General features: G+C 39.6%; 1 protein-coding gene across 1 annotated transcript in view; it reads left to right on the top strand.

The window, feature by feature from the left end:
- The first annotated feature begins 321 nt into the window (after window positions 1-321).
- LOC144527057 (retinal-specific phospholipid-transporting ATPase ABCA4-like) overlaps window positions 322-24,571 on the top strand; it is a 39,148-nt gene continuing 14,898 nt past the window's right edge. Inside the window, 27 exon segments of the mRNA XM_078264921.1 lie at window positions 322-387; window positions 470-563; window positions 744-885; window positions 1,130-1,269; window positions 2,006-2,133; window positions 2,343-2,540; window positions 5,627-5,716; window positions 9,281-9,518; window positions 10,509-10,648; window positions 11,267-11,383; window positions 11,981-12,178; window positions 14,264-14,469; window positions 15,417-15,593; window positions 16,626-16,848; window positions 17,130-17,351; window positions 17,656-17,860; window positions 17,981-18,073; window positions 18,825-19,031; window positions 19,900-20,077; window positions 20,655-20,786; window positions 21,115-21,254; window positions 21,360-21,497; window positions 21,914-22,047; window positions 22,049-22,096; window positions 22,257-22,362; window positions 23,267-23,472; window positions 24,290-24,344. Of these exon segments, the coding sequence (XP_078121047.1) occupies window positions 322-387; window positions 470-563; window positions 744-885; window positions 1,130-1,269; window positions 2,006-2,133; window positions 2,343-2,540; window positions 5,627-5,716; window positions 9,281-9,518; window positions 10,509-10,648; window positions 11,267-11,383; window positions 11,981-12,178; window positions 14,264-14,469; window positions 15,417-15,593; window positions 16,626-16,848; window positions 17,130-17,351; window positions 17,656-17,860; window positions 17,981-18,073; window positions 18,825-19,031; window positions 19,900-20,077; window positions 20,655-20,786; window positions 21,115-21,254; window positions 21,360-21,497; window positions 21,914-22,047; window positions 22,049-22,096; window positions 22,257-22,362; window positions 23,267-23,472; window positions 24,290-24,344 (4,021 nt within the window).

Genomic DNA, 24,571 nt, shown 5'->3' with positions numbered 1-24,571 from the left:
TTTCATAAAAGCACAAGTTTCTTTGGAGACAGTGAACAAAGACTAAAAGAAGCAACAACAAAAAGATAAGGGGGCGACCATGCAGAGTAAAATATATCTTAAAATGTTTTAGAAAATCATGCTAAAGTCAGGTCAAACACAAAATGTAAGTAGTCTCAAGACCAGATCTAAGAATCCTGGGTCTTTCTGGGTCAATCTGGTCTACATTGTCCAATGTCTTTGTGAGAAGTTACCAACTGAGAGTGTCATCACTGATGGAGTTGTGTATCTGCAGGTTTGTCACAGTCTGATGACCCCTTCCAGGGGCAAAGCTGCGGAGCAATGAAGACAGGCTCTCAAATCCGCCTGTTGCTGTGGAAAAACTGGACCCTCCGCAAGAGACAGAAGGTATTATCGTTTATGTAACTGGGGTCGGACAAAACAGTTTTTCTTTGTGTATATATATCCTACTCTACTTGTTTCTGTCCAGGTCCGCTTCCTGGTTGAGATCTGCTGGCCTGTCTTGTTATTCGTTGGGCTGGTGTGGCTGAGGAAGGCCAATCCACTGTACCAACAACATGAATGTAAGAAAAAGCCTCTTTATTAACAAGCTATTTTAATCATCTCTTCTTCGAAAAATCAAGAAACAATTCTAATGTGAAAGTGATGGAATTCTTTTCATGGAGAGCACATGTTAACCTTTAGGCAACTCTTTTTTTTTTTAAATCACTTCACAAGACCTCACGTGTTGTCTATTTCTTCAGGTCATTTCCCCAACAAGGCCATGCCTTCAGCAGGGATTCTGCCCTGGATCCAGGGCATCTTCTGCAACATCAACAACCCCTGCTTCAGATATCCAACCAGAGGAGAGTCTCCAGGCGTTGTCTCCAACTATAACAACTCAGTGTAAGCCTAATCATATCACTCTCTAACCTTGTAAACCTCCACATTACCAGAAACCTCATAAAACTGTAATTTCTTGAATTATTTATTTTATTATTTTTTTTTATATACGTTTAAATATTTATTTTTCGCATTTTTAAAATAGATCGGATTTCAGCTGGTATGATAATAAAACAATACAGTATAACATTCTATATAATCTAGAACTAAATTCAACTAAGTCAGTGTGTTGTTTGGCTTGTTCTAGATTGGCACGGTTCTATGTTGATGTCCAGGAGCTTCTGCTCAATGAGGCAGAGGTCCAGCAGCTCGGCCAGCTTTGGCATGAAATGTCTTCCTTCTCAAACTTCATGGAAACGTTACGCACCAACCCATCTATGGTGTCAGGTAAAGCTCAAATGTGAGAAATGGTTTAGACAGCAGCGCATTCGTTGAGTGTCTCTCAACTCTGTAATCAGAAGAGAAAAAGACTGTTGACAAAACTCTTATTCTGACAGGAAATGTGAGCTACACTTTGATCTTAACCTTTTTGTCTTGTTTTCTGCACATCCTCTTTTTGTTGCTGTTTCGTGTCTTGTGTTCGTCATGGCACCACCTCACTCTCTACTTTCTTTTTAAAAGATCTTTCCGACTTTCAATTTCTCATTTTTATGTATAATTTTGCTAAATTAGTTTGTGTGCATTAGCAGCAGTAATCTTTCACCATCATTTGACATGATACATGTTGCATTTCCAACTACTGAATGTAAACTTTATACATTTGTATTACTGTTTGGGTAACCACTTATCCTTTATTGTAAAAGTGTGACAGTTACACAAAGTAATATGGTATTCAGTTTATTGTGGTCATAAATACACACAGGAATGTTCATGGCCTAAAGGCACACATAAAAAGCTTTTTCTTTATATGACTTCAGTTGAAATTAACTGAGCCTTCTGGCAGGGATATGCGTATAAACACACATCCTCTTGCTCACTGGACTTTCCCTGAAACATCCTGAAAATCGCTGCCAATCTGTCTTGCTTTGAATCGTTTCCTCTGTGTAGTCCAATGCTGGTCGGGTCAATATTGTCTTTAGTGGTTCTAACATTTCACCCTCTCTGCTTGTGATGTTTCTTCTAGGCCGTGGGCTGAAGATAGATGATATTCTGAAGGATAACGAGGTTTTCACGGCCTTCCTTTTGGAAAACGCCAACCTCCCGGAGTCTATAGTCTACCAGCTCGTCAATGCAGAAATACGACTCGAACAGGTGCAGTTTTGAGGGATGAGTGGGGAGAGTTGAAGCTTAGACTGATATTCAATCAACGTGGCTTATTTAAAAAGAACATTGAAGGCAAACATATTTTTTTCCATGGTTTAAAATAAATATTTCGAGGTCATTGTAATGATATTTCATGACTCTTTGACACACAATTAAGCCAGCATTCCACTTTTTTCTTTTGTTTTTATATTCCCCAGTTTGCCTTTGGTATCCCAGAGCTGCAGCTGAAAGACATAGCCTGCAGCCAGGCCCTGCTGGAGCGCTTCATCATCTTCCCCAGTCGCATGGGACTCCACGGGGTCCGCAACGCCATGTGTGCCCTCAGCCAGCAAAGGCTGCAGAAGATAGAGGACGTCCTCTATGCTAATCTGGACTTCTACAAAATCTTCAAACTAGTGAGTTGTGCTTTGACAGTGTCCCTGCTAAATTAATAAACAAACATTGGTACGCAATTCGTTGTATTTCATGTATTTCTATTATAAATGTTTATAAATTGGTTATATTATACTGTATTTCTGATGCCCTTTGTTGCTTCCTGTTGTATAGTGGATGTTGTTCCTTACATACATCCTACCTACATCCCTTCCTCCCTGTTTTTACTTTCTTTATTCACATGGCAGTCGTTATTTCTACTAAAGAAGATCCGCTGAGGGTTGCATTTGTCGGAAAAAAATGATGTCCCTCTTCCTCTCCTGGCAGATGGTCTAGCAAGTGTTAATTTGTCTCTCAATACTCTCTCCCTTTCCTGTGGCCGGGTTGGCTCAGTGGTAGAGCAGGTGCACATATACTGAGAGGTTTATGCCTCGACGTAGATGTCCAGGGTTCGAATCTGACCTGTGATGATTTCCTGCATATCTTCCCCCCCTTTCTCACCTAGCTGTCCTGTCAAATTAAAGGTGGAAAAGCCCCAAAAACAATCTTAAAAAAAAAAAATGTGTCCATTGGGCCAACTGCAGAAGTCAATATTTAAACACATCTTTAAATTTATGTTTCATTTAAAGTAGTTTTTAGAAAACAGTACTTAGGATACATTATGCATATAACAATAGGATAATGCATAATGTAAGTGCTATAAGTGCACAGGAGAATTATTGCATATTTGGTGCACTAGCTGGTATTTCTGGCAGCAGGACAGTGTATGTAGGAATGAGTTAAAATACACTACAGTTTGTGTGTTCATGGTAATGAATGGAGATGTCACCCAGTGCAACAGTGTGGTTGACTGATGTGCTTTTAATCATTTTTGGACAACAATCGAGCTCCAAGGCACAGAGCAATAACATATATGTGACTATAGATACACAGATAATGGGATTTGTTGACTGTAAGAAAAAAATGAAATCTCCCCAGACTTATCTTTTAAAGACACACTTCCCTTCATATTTTTTAAGACAAATCAGGTAAGTTTACAGTGAAAATTTTGCAGAGAATGAAGATGGACAGTTAAATACAGTATGAATCCATGAATTAAAAGCTGAGTTGTGTCCAGTGCAATCAGCCTGTTAATGTTGTCATAAATTTAAAAGGAAACTATTATCAACAGAGGTTGATAATGGAGAGGAAAACATGCCCCACTCACCTTCATAGAACTGTTTTCCCCCACTGGTCTGGAAATACCTCGCTGGACTTCCTTACAGAAACAAAATAGTGTAAAGTTGATACTGTGATATTGTTTCTTTAACCGCTCTAGCAAACATTCTGGATTGTGTACATGTTGCAAATGTGCCAGTGATGCTTTGTGCTCAGAATAGTGATTTTTTTGTTGCGTGGTATGTTGTCAGATGGCTCATTGTTCTATGTAGAGCTGCTTGTGATGCCAGGACTGCATGTGAGGCCTAGGGGCTGATTATAGCTTGCAGGGGACTCTGCCAGACCTGTTTACTGAATCACTGGCTTTATTTTGGGGCTTGGAATTTTCATGAGCTCTGTTTCCAATTGTTTACACATGTATTTACGAAAAGCAAGAAATGTATAGGAGGCAGAACAACGGAGCTTTGTTTTTGTTTTTTGAGTGGCACCACAAGTCACAGATCATCCTTTTAATGAAAGGAAAAGACATTTGTATTTGTTATTCATTTGAATTTATGAATATATATGTGAAATATATCCCCTTTCAGAAGTAGATGTATCTCAGCATATTTTATAGAAGAATAAAGAAAATAAACATCAACATTAAAAGAAAGCAGATACATCAACAAACTTTACTATATTTAAACTCTTTCCCCCTTGACACCTTCCAATTTGTTCTGTATATGTGTTAGTGTTCAGTCTAAGTGAGTGGCTCAGGGTGTTGGCATAGCATTATCCCTCTTGGCCTGTTTCTCTAATGGGCTTAGCTAGATCCCGCCTACAGCCTGTGAGGTATTCTGTAAGATGTGATGCTGCGTCTCATATAAATACATTAGCAACATGTGCCAGTCCAAAGAGCACACCTGGTTATTGGGTTGTTAAAAAGCCTGACTGAAACAGTAAGAGTATGACAGGGCTGCAGGGTCTTACTTCTTTCTTCAGGACATAAAAAACATTAGGAATCTGAATATTAGAGAAGCTGGAGTAGATTTTTGGACATGAAACCCATAATCAAATAGCTAAGGGTGAATCGACTTGAGTATTTGTTACATTAAATAGGTACAGCCTTAATAGATGTAATGGATGTTGAAGTGATAGGCTAAATGACTACGGACAACCGAAATCCACAGAGTGGTTATTGATTATTAGCTTGACTATAACGTTTTTTAATCAGTTGTCATTCTCTATTGTTTAATTTATTTATCTAGCAGTAGCATCTTAGTGGTGATCTTTGCATTTAACCTCTTAGCTATATTAAGCCCATTACCACACTGCTGACCTCTGCCTTGTAATAACTTGTTACGCTCCTAACTCCCTTCTCCCATCCACCTCTTAACACCCTTCCTTTCTATTCCCTCGCTTTCTCTCTTTGCCCCTGCACCGCCTCCCTCCTTCCTTCATTCATTGAAATGCAAGTGCGAGGAATGCAGGAGGAAGGATATCACATGTGCGTGTTTGTCTTTGCATTCGGGGTTTCCGTAGCCCTCAGCACTCTGACCAGGCCTTTTCTAACGCCTACGGCCAATGGTTTCTCAAGATGAAGTCATTAAAGGAAGTTTAGGGAAAGGAGGTTCCCATATCGAACAACTGATAGATTTCAAGTTTGAAACAGGTTCATTTCCTCCATACATACAGATTAGACACAAATGACACGGCAAAAAGGGAAGGCCTGGCTTCATCTAGCAGATTGCAGGTTGTACAGTCTGAGTACAGAAACAGGATTGCTGTTTCACTGGTTCCTCTAAGGTCATCACAAGGACATGACTTAAACAGAGCAGCGATAGTTTTGATACAAAAGAACAACAAGCAACTTGTGTTTAACCTCTCAGTTTATTTGCATTCATTTCATTTTTTAAACACTGTATGAATATTGTTCACTTGACTGATGCATGTTGTGGCTTTGTTTCCCCAGATGCCTAAGGTTATGGACAGCAGCTCAGAGGGGGTTGACCTGCACTTCTGGGGTCGGGTTCTAAATGCGACGTCGGACAAGATCCGAGTTGTAAGTACTCCAAAGTCCATCAATCCCTTTCTGCTCTTGCTCCTCTCTTCTTCTCCTCAGTCCTGCAGGATCAGAGGCACCAGTATTTTTAGCCCTGCAGGAAACTCGCCTCTTCCGCTGCTCCCAGTTGGAGAATCGCTCACAGAGGAGGCTGAGTGATGTGCTCAACAATGTGGGGTGTACATGTGTGTGTTAACCTACATGTGAACTGTACAAGAACTGATATGTCTTTGTAGGCTCATGTCTGGTGTGATGTCTGATATGTGTGTGTGTGTGTGTGTGTGTGTGTGTGTGTGTGTGTGTGTGTGCGCGCGTGCGTGCGTGCGTGCGTGTGCATGCACATACAGATTGTGTCTCAAATGACATGTACATATAGGTGTGCATGTGTTTTTATCACTTTATTTATTTAATACATAATCAATACAAATCAGAATAGAATAGTACAGAAATTGAATATAATAGAAAAGCATACAATAGATACTGTAGAGGAATAGAATAGAATACTGTTTGACCTGCTGCCCTCTGGCAGGCGCTACAGGTCAATCAGGACCAGGACAAAGACTCAGGAACAGCTTCTTTCTACAAGCCATCACCACACTAAACACACACACTCACTAGCACCCCCCTCCCCGGCACGCACGCACACACACACACACACACACACACGCACACACACACACACACGCACACACACGCACGCGCACGCACACGCACGCACGCACACACACACGCACGCACACACACACACACACACACACACACACATTCACACCTTCACATACGGACCATGTGCAATAACTAGTACTTTTAGTGTGTATATTTCTTTCTATTTATGATTGTATTGTTTTACTATTTATTTTGTGTCTTCTTATTTAGATTTGTTTACTGGGTGAACTGCTGCTAAGAATTTTGTTGTTCATTTTTGTACAATGACAATACATCTTCTGATTCTGATAGAAGAACAGACAAGAATGGCTATTGTAGATGACTAGAATACAACAGAATTGTAAAGAAATAGAATAGGATAGATAGTGTAGAGATATACAATAGATATTGTAACAGAATAAAATATAATATTGTAGATTTTGTAAAAATATATATAATAAATATTGTAGAGGAATATAATAGAACAGAATTGAATGGATATTGTTAAGAAATAGAATAATATGGATATTGTAGATAGAATATATATTGTAGAGGAATAGAATACAATTGAACAGAACAAGATAGAATAGAAAATAAAGATATTGTAGAGCAATTGAATAGAATAGATTGTAGGTTTAGTATAGATTAGAGATTAAAATAGACATAGACAATAAAAATTTTTAGTAATCTTGGTGTGTGCATTTATGGATCACATCCAATTTGTAAAGTTGCATACTAATTCAGATACACAGACACACACACACACACACACACACGACTGGGGTTGTGTTGTGTGTTTCGGCACGTTCACTGTATGTCCCAGGGGGTAGTGTATCCCATCATCGCCTTAGGCTGGGTGAGAGACAGAGAGAGGGGAGGGTGGCTTTCGAGAGAGAGACATTCCTTTGAGGTGACACATCCTGTAGGTGGGACCTTCGTATCACCGTGGTGACAGAAAGGCGAGCCAAATGCTCTTATTACTCACCTCTCCTTCCTTTCCTTTCAATTTTGTGTGTGTGTGTTCACACGGTTGCTTTGGGCATTTTTAGGCCTTTATTTGCACAGGACAGATGAAGACATGAAAGGGAAAGAGAGGGGGAATGACATGCAGCAAAGGGCCGCAGGTCGGAGTCGAACCCGCGGCCGCTGCGTCAAGGAATAAGCCTCTATATACGTGCGCCTGCTTTACCAACTGAGCTAACCCGGCCACTTTGTGGACATTTTAGGTTGATTTCATTATTATTAGATTATATCATTGGATCAATGTGTTAGTATCTTGCCAACAAAAAGACTCAAACATAAAACTCCAATTACTGGCAGCCTCCTTGCTATTTCTTCAGAAAGGAAATGATACATACCGGGTAGAAATGCACTTGGATGAGGCTATTTTTGTTCCATCAATAGGAGGATATTTAGTCCAACCTCAGACTGTCCTCATGATGTGCGGAGAGGCCTCACTACAACATGTTTGCTTATCTTTCAAACTATTGTTTTCTAGTGATCGTTTATGTAATGCTATTTATACAGTATGAATGAAAATGATGGACTTAAATATCCCTACCCTGTAGATAATTATCGGATAAAAAGGTCAAATCGCTCAAAGCTAATTATTTACACTTTTTAGCAATACTTCATTGCTTCATACATTCCTGTTGGCGATAGGATGATATTTAACCCTGGTTGGCAACATTGATGACCAGACATAAGTCGAAGAATATCAAAGTTACAGTATATAACATAACATAACATAACTAGTGTGTAACTACTTTTTATCAGACTGGGGTCAAATCATTTTTGGAAGTGAATGAATTGTAATTTAAAGTGTGGTAGCACCTGGTGTTTTTGGTGTTACCAAATCAGGGTAGTTATTAAAAGAGCAGGGACTTTTCAATCACAGGATACAATTTAAATAAGATCGCCTTTTTAAAAAAAATACTTTTGGCACTTTCTGGCACTTTACAGTTTAATTTTGTGTAACTGCACACATTCATCTTATGTCTAGTAAACACCAGTAACTATTTAAAAAAAAAAGTGTAAATCTGATGCTGCCAGGTTTTTATGTGCCATTTATCATGTTTTTTGTAAACTACAGTAGCCTACAACAAGCTTTTGGGGTGGTGGTTGGCCCCCAGGTGTGTCTCTTTTAAATCACGGTGCTCCATGCTAACACGTCAACACGCTGTGTTGAGTAAATTACATTTTTGTGAAGTTGTTTTTGACATTTGATATATGATTCCAAAAATCACACATTTAAAAGGGTTCTTTTTAGCCATGTTAGCGGCATGGCTCTAGGCATGGCAATTTCGGTCTTGTTAGTTGATCCACCACTTTGGTCCAGACTGAAATATCTCAGCAACTATGGATTGCCATGAAATGTGGTTAAGACAGTCAGAGGATGAATCCTACTTGCAAAACTCACGATAATCCCATTAGCCCAAATTGTGGCTTGTGTTTGAGGCTAATTAGCTTATTTTAGCATGCTAACACGCTAAACTAAGACGGTGAACATGGTAAACATTGTATGTGCTAAACATCAGCATGGTAACATTGTCATTGTGAGCACGTTAGTGTGCTGACATTAGCATTTAGCTCAAAGCACCACTGTGTATAGGCTCACAGAGCCACTAGCAGGCTGTAGCCTCTCAATCCTGTTAATATATAAATTTGGATTGTGGCTCAGTGTTAGCACTGTACCCTCATTGTCAGACGGTCCTGTCTTTGAATTTCAGCACTGATGTTTTCAGTGTTTAGTTTGTACTTCCCATGTTTTAAAACTCAAAATTCAAACTGACCTATTATCAGCCGTGTGACACACATAATAAAGCTGAAGGTAGAAGGTTTTAAACTGTATCATGTTAACCGGTACGTTGACCACTGAGAGAATCTCTTTCAACTGGCCCTCTGTGTAACTTTTTACAGCTGATGGAGCGGAAGAGCTCTCAGGAGCTCCTAAAGGCGGTTTCTTCTCTGTTTCAAGCCGGGGATTCCTCCTCATTCCCCCAGCTGATGTCCACTGTGTCGAGCCTCTTCTGTGGATACCCAGAGGGAGGTGGCTCCAGGGTCCTGTCCTTCAACTGGTATGAGGACAACAACTACAAGGTGTTTCTGGGGGTCAACGGCACCAAGAACCATAACTATGTGTATGACGACTCTGCCAGTAAGTGAAGAGGTGTTGAACTGCAATAGTCTCTATAGTATGTAGTATATGGTATGGACTTTATACTTATACATAGCGTATACTGTAGATGAATTGTTATTTAATACAGGAAGTTAATGTATTTTCCCTTTTGCCATAAGGATATGAGATGCCTACATATTTATATATGTATCTCATATTATTTTAATCGTCAGTTCAAATAATCATTGGTTATTCTATTTTGTCTCGATTTTATGCTAATGTACTTTAGAATGATTTTTAAATACTTTTTTTCATATCTAATTAATTAATAGTAACTAATTTCACCTTTTTCTTTTTTTTGGGGGGGGGGTGAACACCTTCATGCACACATTTGGGGTTTATATAACTACCAGCACAAACCCTTTTTTTCAATCCATTTATTATGTTTGTTTTTTTTGCTAATTGTTTGAATAAAAAGTAAACTTTAATGACATGAAATACAAGTTAATTAAACTGCCACTTTGGAAGACTACTACTAAACTTCAACAAGGGAAAGCAGCTGTGAGCAGCTTCTCTATTTCTGCAAATTCACGCATTGCATTGTGGAGCAATAATCCCCAACAACAGAACAACGATCATTAGTCAAATTTACATAATGAATATTGAAAACCTGTTTAGAATGAATAAGTAGTGTTTAATCGGTACACATCTTTGACATCACAGCTTTGTTTATTATTATTTCATCAATTATTTTAGTCCAGAAGTGTTACCACGGATCGAGTTTGCCATATAAGAAGAGTCTAGAAATCTCCACCATAAAGCTGTTTTATAAGCACTGATTGACTAATTTAGCATATGTGACTGCTATCGGTAACTTAATTGATAGCATCTGAATGCAACCCAAGTGTGGAGGATATAAGAAAGTTTAATATGATATATGCTTTATCTCTTTTGTTTTGTCCTTTTCTTCTTTTATCTACTTTTCTTCTTCTTCTAATCTCACTGTTTTTGCAATTCGTCTACCCTAAGGTCCGTCCTGCAACGCCCTGATGCAGACCCTGGAGTCCAACCCTGTCACAAAAATTGTGTGGAATTCAGTCAAGCCCCTGCTGATGGGAAAGATTTTGTACACCCCCGACTCCCCTGCCGTCCACAAGATATTAAAGAGTGTAAGAGGGACCACCTCCAGCCCGACCCCTCACCTCTCTCTTTTTCTCTACTGACTTTTTCTCTCCTTCTCCATTTCTTTCCCCACTCTATGTATCTGTTTTTATGCGTCCAAACCCCCACCCTTCTTAGGAATGAGCTGACTACTGAAGCAGTGGAGGGTGGAGGGATAGGGGGGCAATCTACTGCAGAGTGAGGGAAGGGAAGAGGAGGGGAGAATTAAACAATAAATTAAATGTGAGGGTGCAGCACTGAAAGGAAAAACAGAATGTTTGTCAGTCTGTCACATCTCATTCAGTGGTCCTGACACAAAAAGTCCTCAAGAGGAGTTTAGGAAATTACCTAATGTGACTGTTCACTTGTGTGTTAACTATTTTGAAGAGAATTGCAGTTTAGAGCTTAGATACATGAACATTTCAGGTTTCATGGATCTCTGTTCTGTCAACTGTCTGACTATCAGAATGAGAATCAGAATCAGTTGATTTTAGCACACAAGTTATATGTAGATTGTGCTTACTCACTGCTGCTTTACACTTTACATCAATGTGTATTGACTTGATATAGTGTTCATTTGTGTGTAATGTGTGTGTGTGTGTGTGTGTGTGTGTGTGTGTGTGCAGGCCAACACAACATTTGAGGAGTTGGAGAGGTTGCAGAACATGGGCAAGGCTTGGGAGGAGTTGGGACCTCAGCTCTGGACTTTCTTCCACAACAGTGTCCAGATGCACATGATCAGGGTAGGAATTTTTGACACACCTGCAAACACCGATTCTCATTCAATTAAGATGCAAATGATAATAATTGTTGGCACTACACACATCCAATAAAAGTGCCAACATCAGTACATTTGAAAGTATTTGAAATTTAGTGTTATGCTCAAATTTAGTACAATAGTAGAATAAGCCTTACTTTTAACATAGCCAGTGTTAGAAGCAACCAATACTAAACAGGGGTACCAATCTATAACATGAGATGGATATAAGTCAAAATCGAGCAACAAATTCTTTAAGGAATTTTACAGACTGCAGGCAACCTACCCAGCTAGCTGGATGCACTTACCTCTACCATGTACGATGACTCATCCAATCAAAAGTTTACCAACAGCAGCACAATCAGCCTTCAGTTTGACCATGCAATACTGTCAAACATGATGCTGCCATTTTGAAATTGCATTCAATTACGTAAAAAAGGAATTATTTTTATGACTTGAAACCCAAAGGCATTTTTTGATTTTCCATAACACACTATGCAGCTAACTAAATTGCACTTGTTCTTGCATATGTAATATGTCTTTATTACACGCAGTAACTATGCTTCTGGCTCAATCGCTGCAGGACACGCTGGGAAACCCGACAGTGATGCACTTCATAGACAACAGTCTGGAGGACACTGACTTCACTACCAAACACATTCTTAACTTTCTGTACAACGGTCCAGAGGAAAACAGGGATGCGGACATGCCCAACTTTGACTGGAGGAACATTTTTAACATTGCCGACCAGATCATACGCACGTTCAACAAGTATGGAGAGGTAAGACACAAGTTTCTATCTATCTATCTATCTATCTATCTATCTATCTATCTATCTATCTATCTATCTATCTATCTATCTATCTATCTATCTCTATCTTTGTCTGTCTGTCTGTCTGTCTGTCTGCCTACTGCCTATCTATCTAGTCACTGTCTGTTTTTTCTTCTTTGCCCCATTCGCTATTTTGCCGAATGTTGCACATTCCCTATTCCCAGAACTAAGTGTTCAGCCTTTTTTGTAAGTCCAACTCTCAGCTCTCCAGACAGGTACATCAATCTTCCAGGTCTGCTCCCAGGAGATTGCAGCCAGGCCCCTTTGAAACAGAGCAGACCACTTAGCATGGCTATAGAGCCGCTCTCCCATCCTGTAGGCTAATAGGTGGGGAAAACAAGCCTGCTGTCACCCCCCTCCTTTGCTCTCATTGTGGAGCCAGTGATGAAGTGGAGAGTAGGTGGGAGTGAGTCACCCCCCCTATGAGCTCAATGCTGTTTTAGTGTATGGCCCTGGATTGAAACAGCCCCCTGTGCCTGCGAAATAAAAGAGGGCAAATCACTCTATCTCTCTCTCCTCTCTCGACTGATTTAAAGGGGACAAGGGTTGCGGTTTTGGAGAGAGCCCTCTCAGTGTAGGTATCTCAATCTGTCCTTTGTCTCCAAGTTCAGCATCGAGACCCTTCAGAGCCCCACAAACAAACCCAGGCGGTTTAGCCAATTAGATATAGCTGTCAGCTAGCATTGGACCATAGGATAACTGCTGCAGTTAGCATTAGGTTCTCTCACTCTGCCAGGGGTATGTTTCTCACACTAATATGCCATTGGAACTTCTCAGCCCATCTCTGAATGAACATTATTGTGCTGTGAATGTATGGTCCCGTAAAGATGAATAGGAAGTGATCTCTCTTTCTTTGAGCACTCTCAGGGTATTGTACAGTAATGTGAATGGAAACATTAGACACGGTGTACACAGGGGTGTGGGGGGTTAGAGAGCACCGTGTTTGTGTGTGTGTGTGTGTGTGTGTGTGTGTGTGTAGGGTGGGATTTTCACATGGCAATTATGTGTGTTTCATAGAGAGAGAGAGAGAGCATGTGTGTGTATGTGAGAACGTGAGTCCAATTGTTTGTGTGAAGATGTATGGTGTTGTGCTCATGTGTGTTTAGATACACGTGTGCATGTCTGAGTGCATGCATAATATTTCCTGTGTGTGTGTGTGTGTGTGTGTGTGCATCCCTGCAGATTTGATAGTACTAGCCCAGATTTTCCCATGTCACCAGATCATCTCAGTGAAAGATTGTTCTGTTAAGAGAAAATTGAAAATAACTACATACAACATTATCAATAGGGCCAGGTAGGGTTTGAAACTTATCTGGTGCCAAAACAATACTTGAGTTTAGATACAGATCCCAAATTATACTTTTTTTCATTGTCCTAATACCAAATATTAACCTTAACAGTTTGAGGAGTATAATCATGTTTTCTTTCTTTATTGTAGTTTACAGTACATTAACATTGTGCGTAAAATGTAAAGATTAATTCAATATGTATATATATATTCTTGGCAATGCTTAATTGATTAATCGTTCAAGATAAAACTTAATTGATTCCCAGTGGGGATGTAAAATGTAAAATAAATAAATAATAAGAGGTATATAAAACTAAAATAATAATATAAAAAAAGCTATACAATAGCATTTAGGGACAAAAATTAGGAGCTAAACTGACAGCGGTGTGGTTAAAGTAACAGTAGTGTAATTAATAGCAGCAGAGTCAGCAAGTTTATGTTTACAGTGTACACCAGAATAATATATGATGTGATTAAGTAATGGTAATGGTATCATAAATTATTATTATTACTATAAATTGCTGGCTGCAAAAAAAGCAGCTTTATAAGAAGAAACAAACACACACACACACACACACACACACACACACACACACACACACACACACACACACACACACACACACACACACACAAACTGCATATGAAAGAACATTGCAGTTAAAATGGCATTCTATGTTACTGCTGTAGTATTTAACATCTTCTCAACATCAAACCCACAACACTCTTTACTCCTCTGATTATAGTGTATCAATCTGGATAAGTTTGTGGCTTACACGGATGAGTCCCAGATGACCCATCAGGCCTTGTACCTGCTGGAGGAGAACAAGTTTTGGGCAGGCGTGGTCTTCATGGACATGTTTCCGTGGACCACAAGTGTACCCCCGCATGTCAAGTACAAGATCCGCATGGACATTGACGCAGTGGAACGCACCAACAAGATCAAAGACAGGTCAGTTGCAGCTGTGTGGAGTGATGTTTTGTTACGAGGACTGCCCAACCTCTTTTACTTGTGACCCCTAAAAATAAAGCAAAGTAATGTAAACAGTCATGTATTTCACAAGACAAATTAGAAAATGAATGTTTTTTGTGTCGCAGAATTTTTTTCTTCTTTTTTCCTATCCAGTTAATCGTGCTGTGACTACTCAGATTTATCTTGCAACTGATTGGACAGATACCGATCCCCAATTCTTTAAGGGCCGTGGTTTCCAAGCCATTAGTGGAAGCTAATTTATCACACAAGAAATTAGGGTTCTAAACATTTTTTTAGCAAAGGAAAAATGGCTAATCATACGTACTCTTCAATCCTTTTCATTAAAGCTGACTGGTATGCGTACACACAGGAGTTATGAGTAGGATCCAACCATTTGGTAGTCATGTTTAGACTACCAAATCCCAAATGCCCTTTCATCTCCCATTCATAAACAGGCTGTATGTTGTCAATAGCTCCAGGGGTGAACTAAATGTTTTAGCTGTTTACAGCGCACCAGCAGGCTGAAATGGACTCAGTGGGAGTCGTGCCCCTATACAATTGAATAATCAGATTGTAAAAGTGCTTAGCCTCAGACTTATCTGCTTAAGTAACACAGTGTGTATGTGGTGTGTGTGTGTGTGTGTGTGTGTGTGTGTGTGTGTGTGTGTGTGTGTGTGTGCGTGCGTGCGTGCGTGCGTGCGTGTGTGTGTGTGTGTGTGGGTGGCTTTAGAGACTTTGGCTTCAGAGTGTTTTATTATTACAATGTTTTGAATGGAGACTGTGATTTGGATTATTTCATACAACAAATACAAAGCTTAAATAAATTGTTTGTTTAACCGTTTGTGTGATGAATGATCTTGTGGTCAAATTTTAACCAATAAGATCATTAGCCACCTCTCACCTCCTCCTCTGTGTCGTCCTCTCAGGTACTGGGACCCTGGCCCCAGAGCAGATCCCATAGAGGACCAGAAGTATATCTGGGGAGGCTTTGCCTACCTGCAGGACATGATTGAACACGGCATTATCAAGATTCACACAGGCAAAGACTGGCCACTCGGCGTCTACGTCCAGCAGATGCCATATCCGTGCTATGTAGATGACCTGTAAGTGAACCAGATTCCATGTAATAGCAGATCATTCACGCTTTATCCAGAAAATTCTAAATAATTGTTTAGATAACAAACTAAACTAAACTGAAAGTGTGAGAGATGCATTAGAGAACAGCAAAATTGTGGAAAATCTTACACACTGTCTAACTAGCAGCTGCTTTTTTAAATATAGGTAATACAACATTATGATGTAAACAAACTTAATCATTTATAGATGTACATGATATTCACTTAAATAAAGTGACAGTGTACTGTAGTTTTTTTTTAAATTGTTTTTATAAAAACCCTGATTTTAAAACCACAGTATTTAGTCTATCTCCACACTGATTGGCCCCACATTTTACATTACATTACATAGCTGATCTGAAACTGAAGGATATGCACTCTTTATTATTATTATTATTATTATTATTATTATTATTATTATTATTATTATTATTATTATTATTATTATTATATATTCAGGGCACATTTTTACACTTTTCTGTGTATGTGAAGCTGTAATTTATTGATACATTCATTGATTGACTCTCTAACTCACTGATCAACTGTTTGAGATGTAGAATTTCAGTGTTACCCTCTCAAAATGCCAGCACAATCAGGACACGTGTACATCCTCCCAGAATTTAGGTTACCAGACAAACAAAGTATGTTATTGTTTATCTGAAGTTTGTTTTCAGAATATTCATCTCAGTGTCTACGGGTCAAATTTCTTGGAAGTGGGGTAGGAGCTTAAATGTGTCAATGTGTTATTTTTGATATCCCCACTGGATGGCACCAAAGTCTGAAATTTTCAAATCTTACAATCTTTCCCCCTTGAATCCACCTTTTCAATCATGTCTTTCTCACAATGTTACGTATTACCAAAAAGACCAGAAGTAAATGAAATAATCTAGAGGTTAATATTCCTGTTTAAGAACAACAGCAGCCATCATACTTCCCATGGGTTTTATGAGGTTTCTCAATCAGGTTTTGGGGTCACATCCTTACTTTTTTTTCTCTCTTCGCTCCTCTCTTCTCCTCCAGCTTCATGATCACACTGAACCGCTGCTTTCCCATGTTCATGGTGCTGGCCTGGATCTACTCTGTGTCCATGACTGTGAAGAGCATTGTGCTGGAGAAGGAGCTGCGCCTCAAAGAGACTCTCAAAGCCATGGGGGTGAACAACGGAGTAATTTGGTACACGGCTTTCATCGACAGCTTTATCATGATGACTGCAAGTACGGCGCTGCTCACCTCTATCATCATGGTGAGAAAACAGGATAGAGAAGGTGAAATAAGGAGGCCATGTTGACAGAGAAACTAGGGTCAAGTTAAATTTGCTGGTTTGGGGGGTTAAAGTTTTGTAGCGTACAATAATTCCCTCTTGTGGATGAGTTTAAAAAGCTCTATTCATCTATTCATGAAGAGAAGTGTTTTACTCATGCAGCCAATGGTTGAACTGACTCGGTTTGTTAACAGCAGTGTTTCGATCTTTAAGTGAAAATCTCCTCAATATAATCCCACATATATCTTTTTTTTTTCTCTCAGGGTGGAAAGGTGCTGAATTACAGCAATCCCATCCTGGTCTTCTTTTTTCTGCTGACTTTCACCGTTGCCACCATCATGCAGTGTTTTCTGATGAGTGTGTTCTTCAACAAGGCCAACCTGGCAGCCGCCTGTAGCGGTATAATCTACTTCACCCTCTATCTGCCGCATATCCTCTGCTCTGCCTGGCAGGACCGCATCACCAAGAACATGAAGTTGGCTGCTGTATGTTTATTTTGTGTGTGTGTGACGTATTTAACATAAAACGCATATATACTGTTTAAGCACCATCATTTGCAAATGTAGGGAGTATTTAAACTAATTTTATGTTTTTAAGGGAGATCACATAAAATATCATCACAACACAAACTTTTCATCAAAAGTCTCTTCTGTTGCGACAATATAGGCAGCTAGGTCAACTGATGTATATCATTGTTTTAACCACTAGTGTTGCCGAAGACAAATCATTTTGCAGTATTATTTCTTTATGTAGATATTCTGCAATGTATGCATCCCCCTGCTTCTGTAGAGCTTGCTGTCTCCAGTGGCCTTTGGCTTCGGGACAGAGTACCTGTCGCGGTATGAGGAGCAGGGTTTGGGTCTGCAGTGGAACAACATCATGACCAGCCCGTTAGAGAAAGACACCTACTCCTTCCTCACCTCCATCCTTATGATGGTGTTTGATGCTGTCCTCTATGCCGTCCTGGCCTGGTATCTGGATAATGTCTTCCCAGGTTGGGCTGCTAATATACTGAATGATTAAAAAAAAATATTTTCGATTTACAGCATTTTACCTCTTTATAGATACCACAAGTTTATTACACTGAGGATTATATCAAATTTCTCCTCCACAGGACAGTATGGCATTGGTCGACCATTCTACTTCCCATTTCAGTCCTTATACTGGCAAACATCTGCACCCTCACACACAGAAATGGCTGATCAAGGTTAGTATCACTGACTCTAAAATCTCTTACATGCCTCATAGGTGAGGAGCAGCCCTGTGACTGGAGGTTTGTCACTCTACTCAGTTTTGCAAGTAAAAACCTGAGTGAATGCCTGCCCCTTTACTTTTTGCCAAAAAATAACTGCTCTCCGGAAAAGCTTAGGATTCCTGCTGGAAGATTGTAGTTCTATTGGAAAGGTCAATATAAGGTTTATAATGAGTTGAGACGCCCATGAGAAAGAGTTTCTCCCTAGCCCCCTCCAAGACTCCCACATCAGGAAATGAGTCAGCATCTTGGTAGGAGACAGTTCAGTAGAGTGCAATCTTGCCAGCAGAGGGTCAGAAACCATCCTATCCAACAAATTAATATTTGAATTAAGAAAAAAGCTAATTTTCTAGAACCTCCAGAGGAAAACTGTAACTGCTGCTCTAGACCTTAGATCTAAATTAGCATTTTATCATATTTCATAAACATCTCATATCAAGCAGTTATAAGCTAAAACATAAACATGTAAGCAGGGTGCAAGTTTCCATCTAATTCCCATACAAACCGTGTACCTGCTGGATGAGAGTGCACAACATGTCCTCTGGTTAACATTTCACACTGATGGCATTAACATGCAAGAAACACTGTAACCATCAATAGCAACATACACATACATGCCACATTGTAGTCCACTGTGAGAGGGGAACTTTCCACATGTGCTAGAGAGAACTTTACTAAACACATCCTAACTAACTGTCTTCTTCAGCTCCTGAGAAACCTGAACCAGACAACGTTGGGAAGGACGTTGAAGGCAGGAGCTCCCCAGAGACATACACCTGTAATGGTTCAGCCAGCAGGAAAGCCTGTAAGCACCAAAGTAAGAGGGATCAACTGGAGAGAGAGAGGGAGCTGCTGAAACGACAAGAGAAAACACCAGTCCAGGAGGAGGAGTGTCAGGACTTAGGAAGGGAAGGTGAGGACACAAATACAGAGCAAGCAGTGAAAGAAGGACTAACTGGAGATTGGAAAGTGACACCACACTGCATGTGGGGAACACACTGAGGACATCTGGTGGACAGGAAGGGTAACACACCACACCTGGATCTACAAAACAGAAAGGGAACAGCACATAAAAGAGATTAGGCAATACTAGGGGGCAAAACAAAGAAAAGGTGGGGTTGTGTCCATACTCATTATGATTCAGAAGAGTAACTGGCAACTATTGCTATTAGGGAGACTGCAAGTTTGATGTTGCATGTAAAACATAAACCAGAGTAGGAGATTACTGGACAACCTTTATCAAACGTGATACAATCTTCAAACCTTTCTATTGTTAATTGTACCAGGCCTCAGTTAAGCTAGTGACAGGAAGGGAAAGGAATATTTACAGTAATGACATGTGATATTCTAGTTATACCCATAAATTGGTGGACTTAAACATTTTTCTTTTAATTAGTTTTTTGTTTCAAAGTCTTTTCATTTATATTAGCTACTGAGCCAGTATATAATCGATATGCATCTATAAAGGTGTCTGTGAAGGTTCTCAGTCATCCAGGTCATAGTTATCCAGGCAAAGGTTAAACTCAAGGCCAACTGGACTTGGTTAAAGGTGTTCCGAAGACTCGATGAGACTCAGTTCTGGACTGAACAGAAAGTAAATACCGAAAAATAGTTAAATAACTGTGTTTTTCCGTACCGTTCAGAGAGAACTGAAGAAGTCTCTCGAATGAGAGACAAAACGTCTTCGGAGCACCTTTAACCAAGTCCAATTGCCCTTGAGTTTAACCCTTCCCTGGATATCTATAAAAATGTTAACTTTGTCTTTTTGTTTTCCCATGCAGGCCAGTTGTTCTTTGAGACCGACCCATTGGGCCTGGTGATGGGGGTGCAGATTCAGGACCTGGTGAAGGTGTTTGATGGAAGTTCTCGTCCAGCTGTCAACTGTCTCAGCATCAATTTCTATGAAGGCCAGATCACATCCTTCTTGGGTCACAACGGCGCTGGAAAAACCACCACTATGTAAGCTAGAAATAAATTGTTACAAGTTCCAAATCTCTTTAATCACACAGTGGAGTAAAGGTTCAGTCTCAAAAGATGTACATAAAATCAATCAATCAATCAATCAATCAATCAATCAATCAATCAATCAATCAATCAATCAAACTTTAGAACACTTTAAAACAACCAAAGTTGACCAAAGTGCTGTACAGAAGAATATATAAAGACATAAAGTACGTAACTCACACAGGCATACAATACGAACAGAATACAAATAAAACAAGTTAAGAGACATAAAACAAGAGAAGATCGCCATACAGTTTAACCATACAACGTCTGGTGTCAAAGGCCAAGGAGAAGAAGTGGGTTTTAAATCGAGATTTAAAAACAGACAATGAAGAGGCCTGTCTAATGGGCAGAGGAAGATCGTGCTTATGATAAAATAACAAGAAGAAGTTATATGCAGGCTCAGAGGTTGGCTGGTTCATATATCTATTAAAAAATTCTTGCAAGGTGATGATTTTCTGAAGATCCTAGCACAAAGTTGGCAACTCCTGTGTCATGGCATTGGTCTTGAATGTGCTTCTGCTCTGTCCAGGTCCATCCTGACTGGCCTGTTCCCGCCGACATCTGGCACAGCTTACATTAATGGAAGTGACATAAGGACTGACATGGACACCGTCCGCTCCTCCATGGGGATGTGCCCTCAGTACAATATCCTCTTCAAACAGTGAGTTACATTAAAGATGCTGCTGACAGGACTGGAGTCACTTCAGTGCAAATATGCATGAAAGTCGAAAAAATAACATGCATACAGTTATTCCAACATGTACTGCAAAAAAAAAGCAAAATAAGAAAGGAACAGACTTTCTTCAAATCAATGCACATTCTTCAAACATCGACTTTGACAGCAGTTGCTGAAAGCCAGAGTTACTGATGCACTTTCCCGTCCAGACTTTCCCAGCTTTTAAAGCAACCACTCAAAAAACTGTCAAAACAAAAGGTTACACTCTTCCTCTGTAAAATCCTTTATTACCACTGCCCTGTTTTTGTTCCAGTCTCACAGTGGAAGAGCACATCCTGTTCTACTCACTGCTGAAGGGTCGGACTCAGGAGGAGGCAGCAAGGGAGGTCGAGGACATGCTGGTGGACCTCGGGCTGCCTCACAAGAGAGACGACGAGGCTCAGAACCTCTCAGGTGGACCACTTGTTTCTCTGTTTGTGAAAGTAAGCGAGAGATGATTTCATTCATTCCTCTATCATCGTTTCTGCTCTGAACAATTGCGTCTCACACCCTCTGCAGGCGGTATGCAGAGGAAACTGTCAGTTGCCATGGCGTTCGTTGGAGGATCAAAGGTCGTGATCCTGGACGAACCCACCTCAGGAGTGGACCCCTATTCCAGGAGATCAATTTGGGACCTCCTACTAAAATACAGGACTGGTAAAAATGCCACTGCCGAAAACTGTCAATTAACCCATTAAGCTCCCCGTTTTAGCTCCCAGGTCAATATTTTACCTCTTTAGATTAATATTTTACCCAACCAGTATACATGTCACCCTTAAGGTCCACTTTTTAATGCTACACTGAAGACACTGAAGAATGAAATTAAATCATTTGCAGCTTTACAGCTCTCCTGAGGCACTTGAATTAAGTAGTGAACTGATCAAATGGAAAAATTCAGCTACACTGCTACAACAAAAGCAAAAATTGCTGTCACAAAATCAATAATCTGTTGGCAAAAGCACTTTAAAGTTATGGTAATTTATACTTTTTGTTCATCTAGAATGGGCTCATTTGATTCAAATGACAAAAATAAAAAAGTACTTTTACTATTAAAAGTTTGACCCTTTGTGCAGGCCGGACAGTGATTCTGTCCACTCATCACATGGATGAGGCTGACCTGCTGAGTGACCGCATCGCCATCATCTCCAAAGGACAACTCCACTGTTGCGGATCTCCCCTCTTCCTCAAGAACAGTTTTGGAGTTGGCTTTCTATTTGACACTTGTACGGCAGATGAAGGATCTCAAGAAGAAGGAGGTAAGCTTGATCTTTTACAAAAATCAACCAGAACACCAACTACAATGTGCGTTTTCTTTGCCCTGTCTGTTTATTTAGTACCCGCTTTTCTTACGTCAAAGTTTCAGTTTTTTTCAGGATTTTTAGAATTTTGTGTTTTTGCTTTGCGGTTTTCCATCAGAATGATTGCGACTGTGCCTCAGACTGCTCCTGTACCTGCTCCATCTGTACCAGTTACAAAGATCAGTCTCAGAACCAGTCCCAGCAAATAGACAGAGTTCTGGATGGTAAGTGTATACTGCTGTGCATGTGTTCTCTTGTACTTGTAACTTATTGAGAAACATTTTAGATTTAGACCCTATGAGTAAGGGGCATTTGTAGAAAGTGTGGACATTTTGACTAGTCCTTATTTCTTCTTTCTTTATTAAGAGCTGTTTAAGGGGGATTTAGGGAACCCTATAACTAGGGAATTAGGGTTAGGCTTGGTTTCACACATTAAGTATTTCTCTATGTATAATTAATCATTATAATGAAATAAGCAACAATCAAAGTTCAATGGCAGAAAAAAAACATCCTTTAATAATTACTAACAAAGAGTTTAACACTTTTAACTTTTAATTCAAATATTGCTGAATCCTCCCCCTTTTAAGACTTGCCGATGTAAAACCAGCAAGAAGATCACAGACGTAAATACAAATACAGAAATCTCCAATGTAAAACAATCAAAACATATTTCCCTATCGCTCATATTGAGATGTTGATTGAGAAAATCAGTTTTCAGGGCCCCTTTACATCAGTGAAGGTCCTTACAAGTATATCAGTACAAACCTGTGTGTGAGTGTCAGTGTGCACTAGTTGATATTCTCATGCCTGGCCCACTTAACCAAGTTGTAAAACAGATACAGAAACAAAACACACCATTTTCTCACATTTATAATTCAGTGTTGATATTGACCCATGTGCCTTTTCCTCCTAACTCTGCCTAAGGACACTATATTTTAGATGCAATGATTCAAGCACAAATTCACTCATGCCTTTTAGTGCTTGAATAATAGTGTTTTTTTTGTTTTGTTTCTGGCATAATAAGCAGTTCCCCTTCTTTAGTCCTTTTCTTGGTTTCTGCTATTTTTGGGAATATTTTACTCTTAACTACGCTACTCCATAACTGATGATTTTCCATCTTCTTCCCAGGAGATATAGACAGCATCTCTAGCCTCATCCACCACCACGTCCCTGAAGCCACATTGATCGAGATGATTGGCCAGGAGTTGACCTATCTGCTCCCTAGTAAGGGTTTCAAACACCGAGCGTATGCCAGCCTGTTTAGGGAGCTGGAGGAGACGCTTGCTGACATGGGCCTCAGCAGCTTTGGCATCTCTGATACATCACTAGAGGAGGTAGGGACATCGCTTGCTGTCTCCGTCTGTTGACATCACTAACAACTTGTGTGGTGTTTAATGCTGCATTTACATTGTCTGAAAAAGATGCTTAAAAGAACTTCCAGGATATGACACCAGCTTTCAATTTGGGAAGTTGCTTTTATAATAAGCCCGATTTACAGTATCAGCTTTGTGAATTCTGATTTCATCAACAAGAAAACACCCATAGTCAGGTTAAATAAATAATAAATAAGATAATAACTTTTACAATTACAAAGCAGAACTCAGCAACCACTTGAATATGTTCAGTGGATGACTCTACAATCTAACTCTCGCCTGCTGTACACTGTTAAAAGTCGACATCTTTACAAATAATTTTTGTCTATTACTGCGTCCATTCAGTTTTGTTTTCTTGAAACATTATTTGATTATTTTAGTGTTTCCTATACAGATCCATTTGATTATCCATGGCTACGATAAATGGCAACATCCTGGTTTGAATCTGGCCAGGGACCTTTATTGCATCTCTCTCCCTCAATTCCTGTTATCTATCTACTATCGCTGTCTAATAGAGGCATACAATGTCAAATTAATAAATAAATTTCCCATAAATGAGTCAGTATCTTGAATCAATACATAATAAGGCAGGTTACTGCATTAGAAAAAAGTTGATTTTTATTGGAAACAGGTTGAAGTTATCACGGTTATGTTTTTTACTGGGATCTTTAAGTTTAATAAAGTAAAAATAAAAAATGTATGTTATCTTACTTTTGAACTTAAAGGAAGACGCGTGAAAAGTTTTGAAAGTTTAGGTTGTTAATTTCTTTCTTTCCAGATCTTCATAAAGGTCACTGCCGACGGAGAAGCAGCGAATAATGCCTCCACTCCTGGTAAATACCACCACTGATATTCCACATGGCCTTTTCTGGGAATTGAATCTCTGACCCGCTGCTCTTTCTCTCTAATGTGCTGGGAATGTCTCATAGCTGTTTTTATTGCTTCTGTTATTGTTGTTAATTCCCTAACTTTAATATTAGCTACTTGTCTTGTATTTACATATGGTGTGATGCGTCATTTGTCAGTTTTAACACCCTAGTTTGTGTGTGTGTTTTGTGTC

Source organism: Sander vitreus, chromosome 12 (assembly GCF_031162955.1).
Source record: "Sander vitreus isolate 19-12246 chromosome 12, sanVit1, whole genome shotgun sequence".
Lineage (NCBI taxonomy): Eukaryota > Metazoa > Chordata > Actinopteri > Perciformes > Percidae > Sander > Sander vitreus.
Note: the sequence above shows the minus strand (reverse complement) of the source record. Positions and strands in the feature narration are given on the sequence as shown.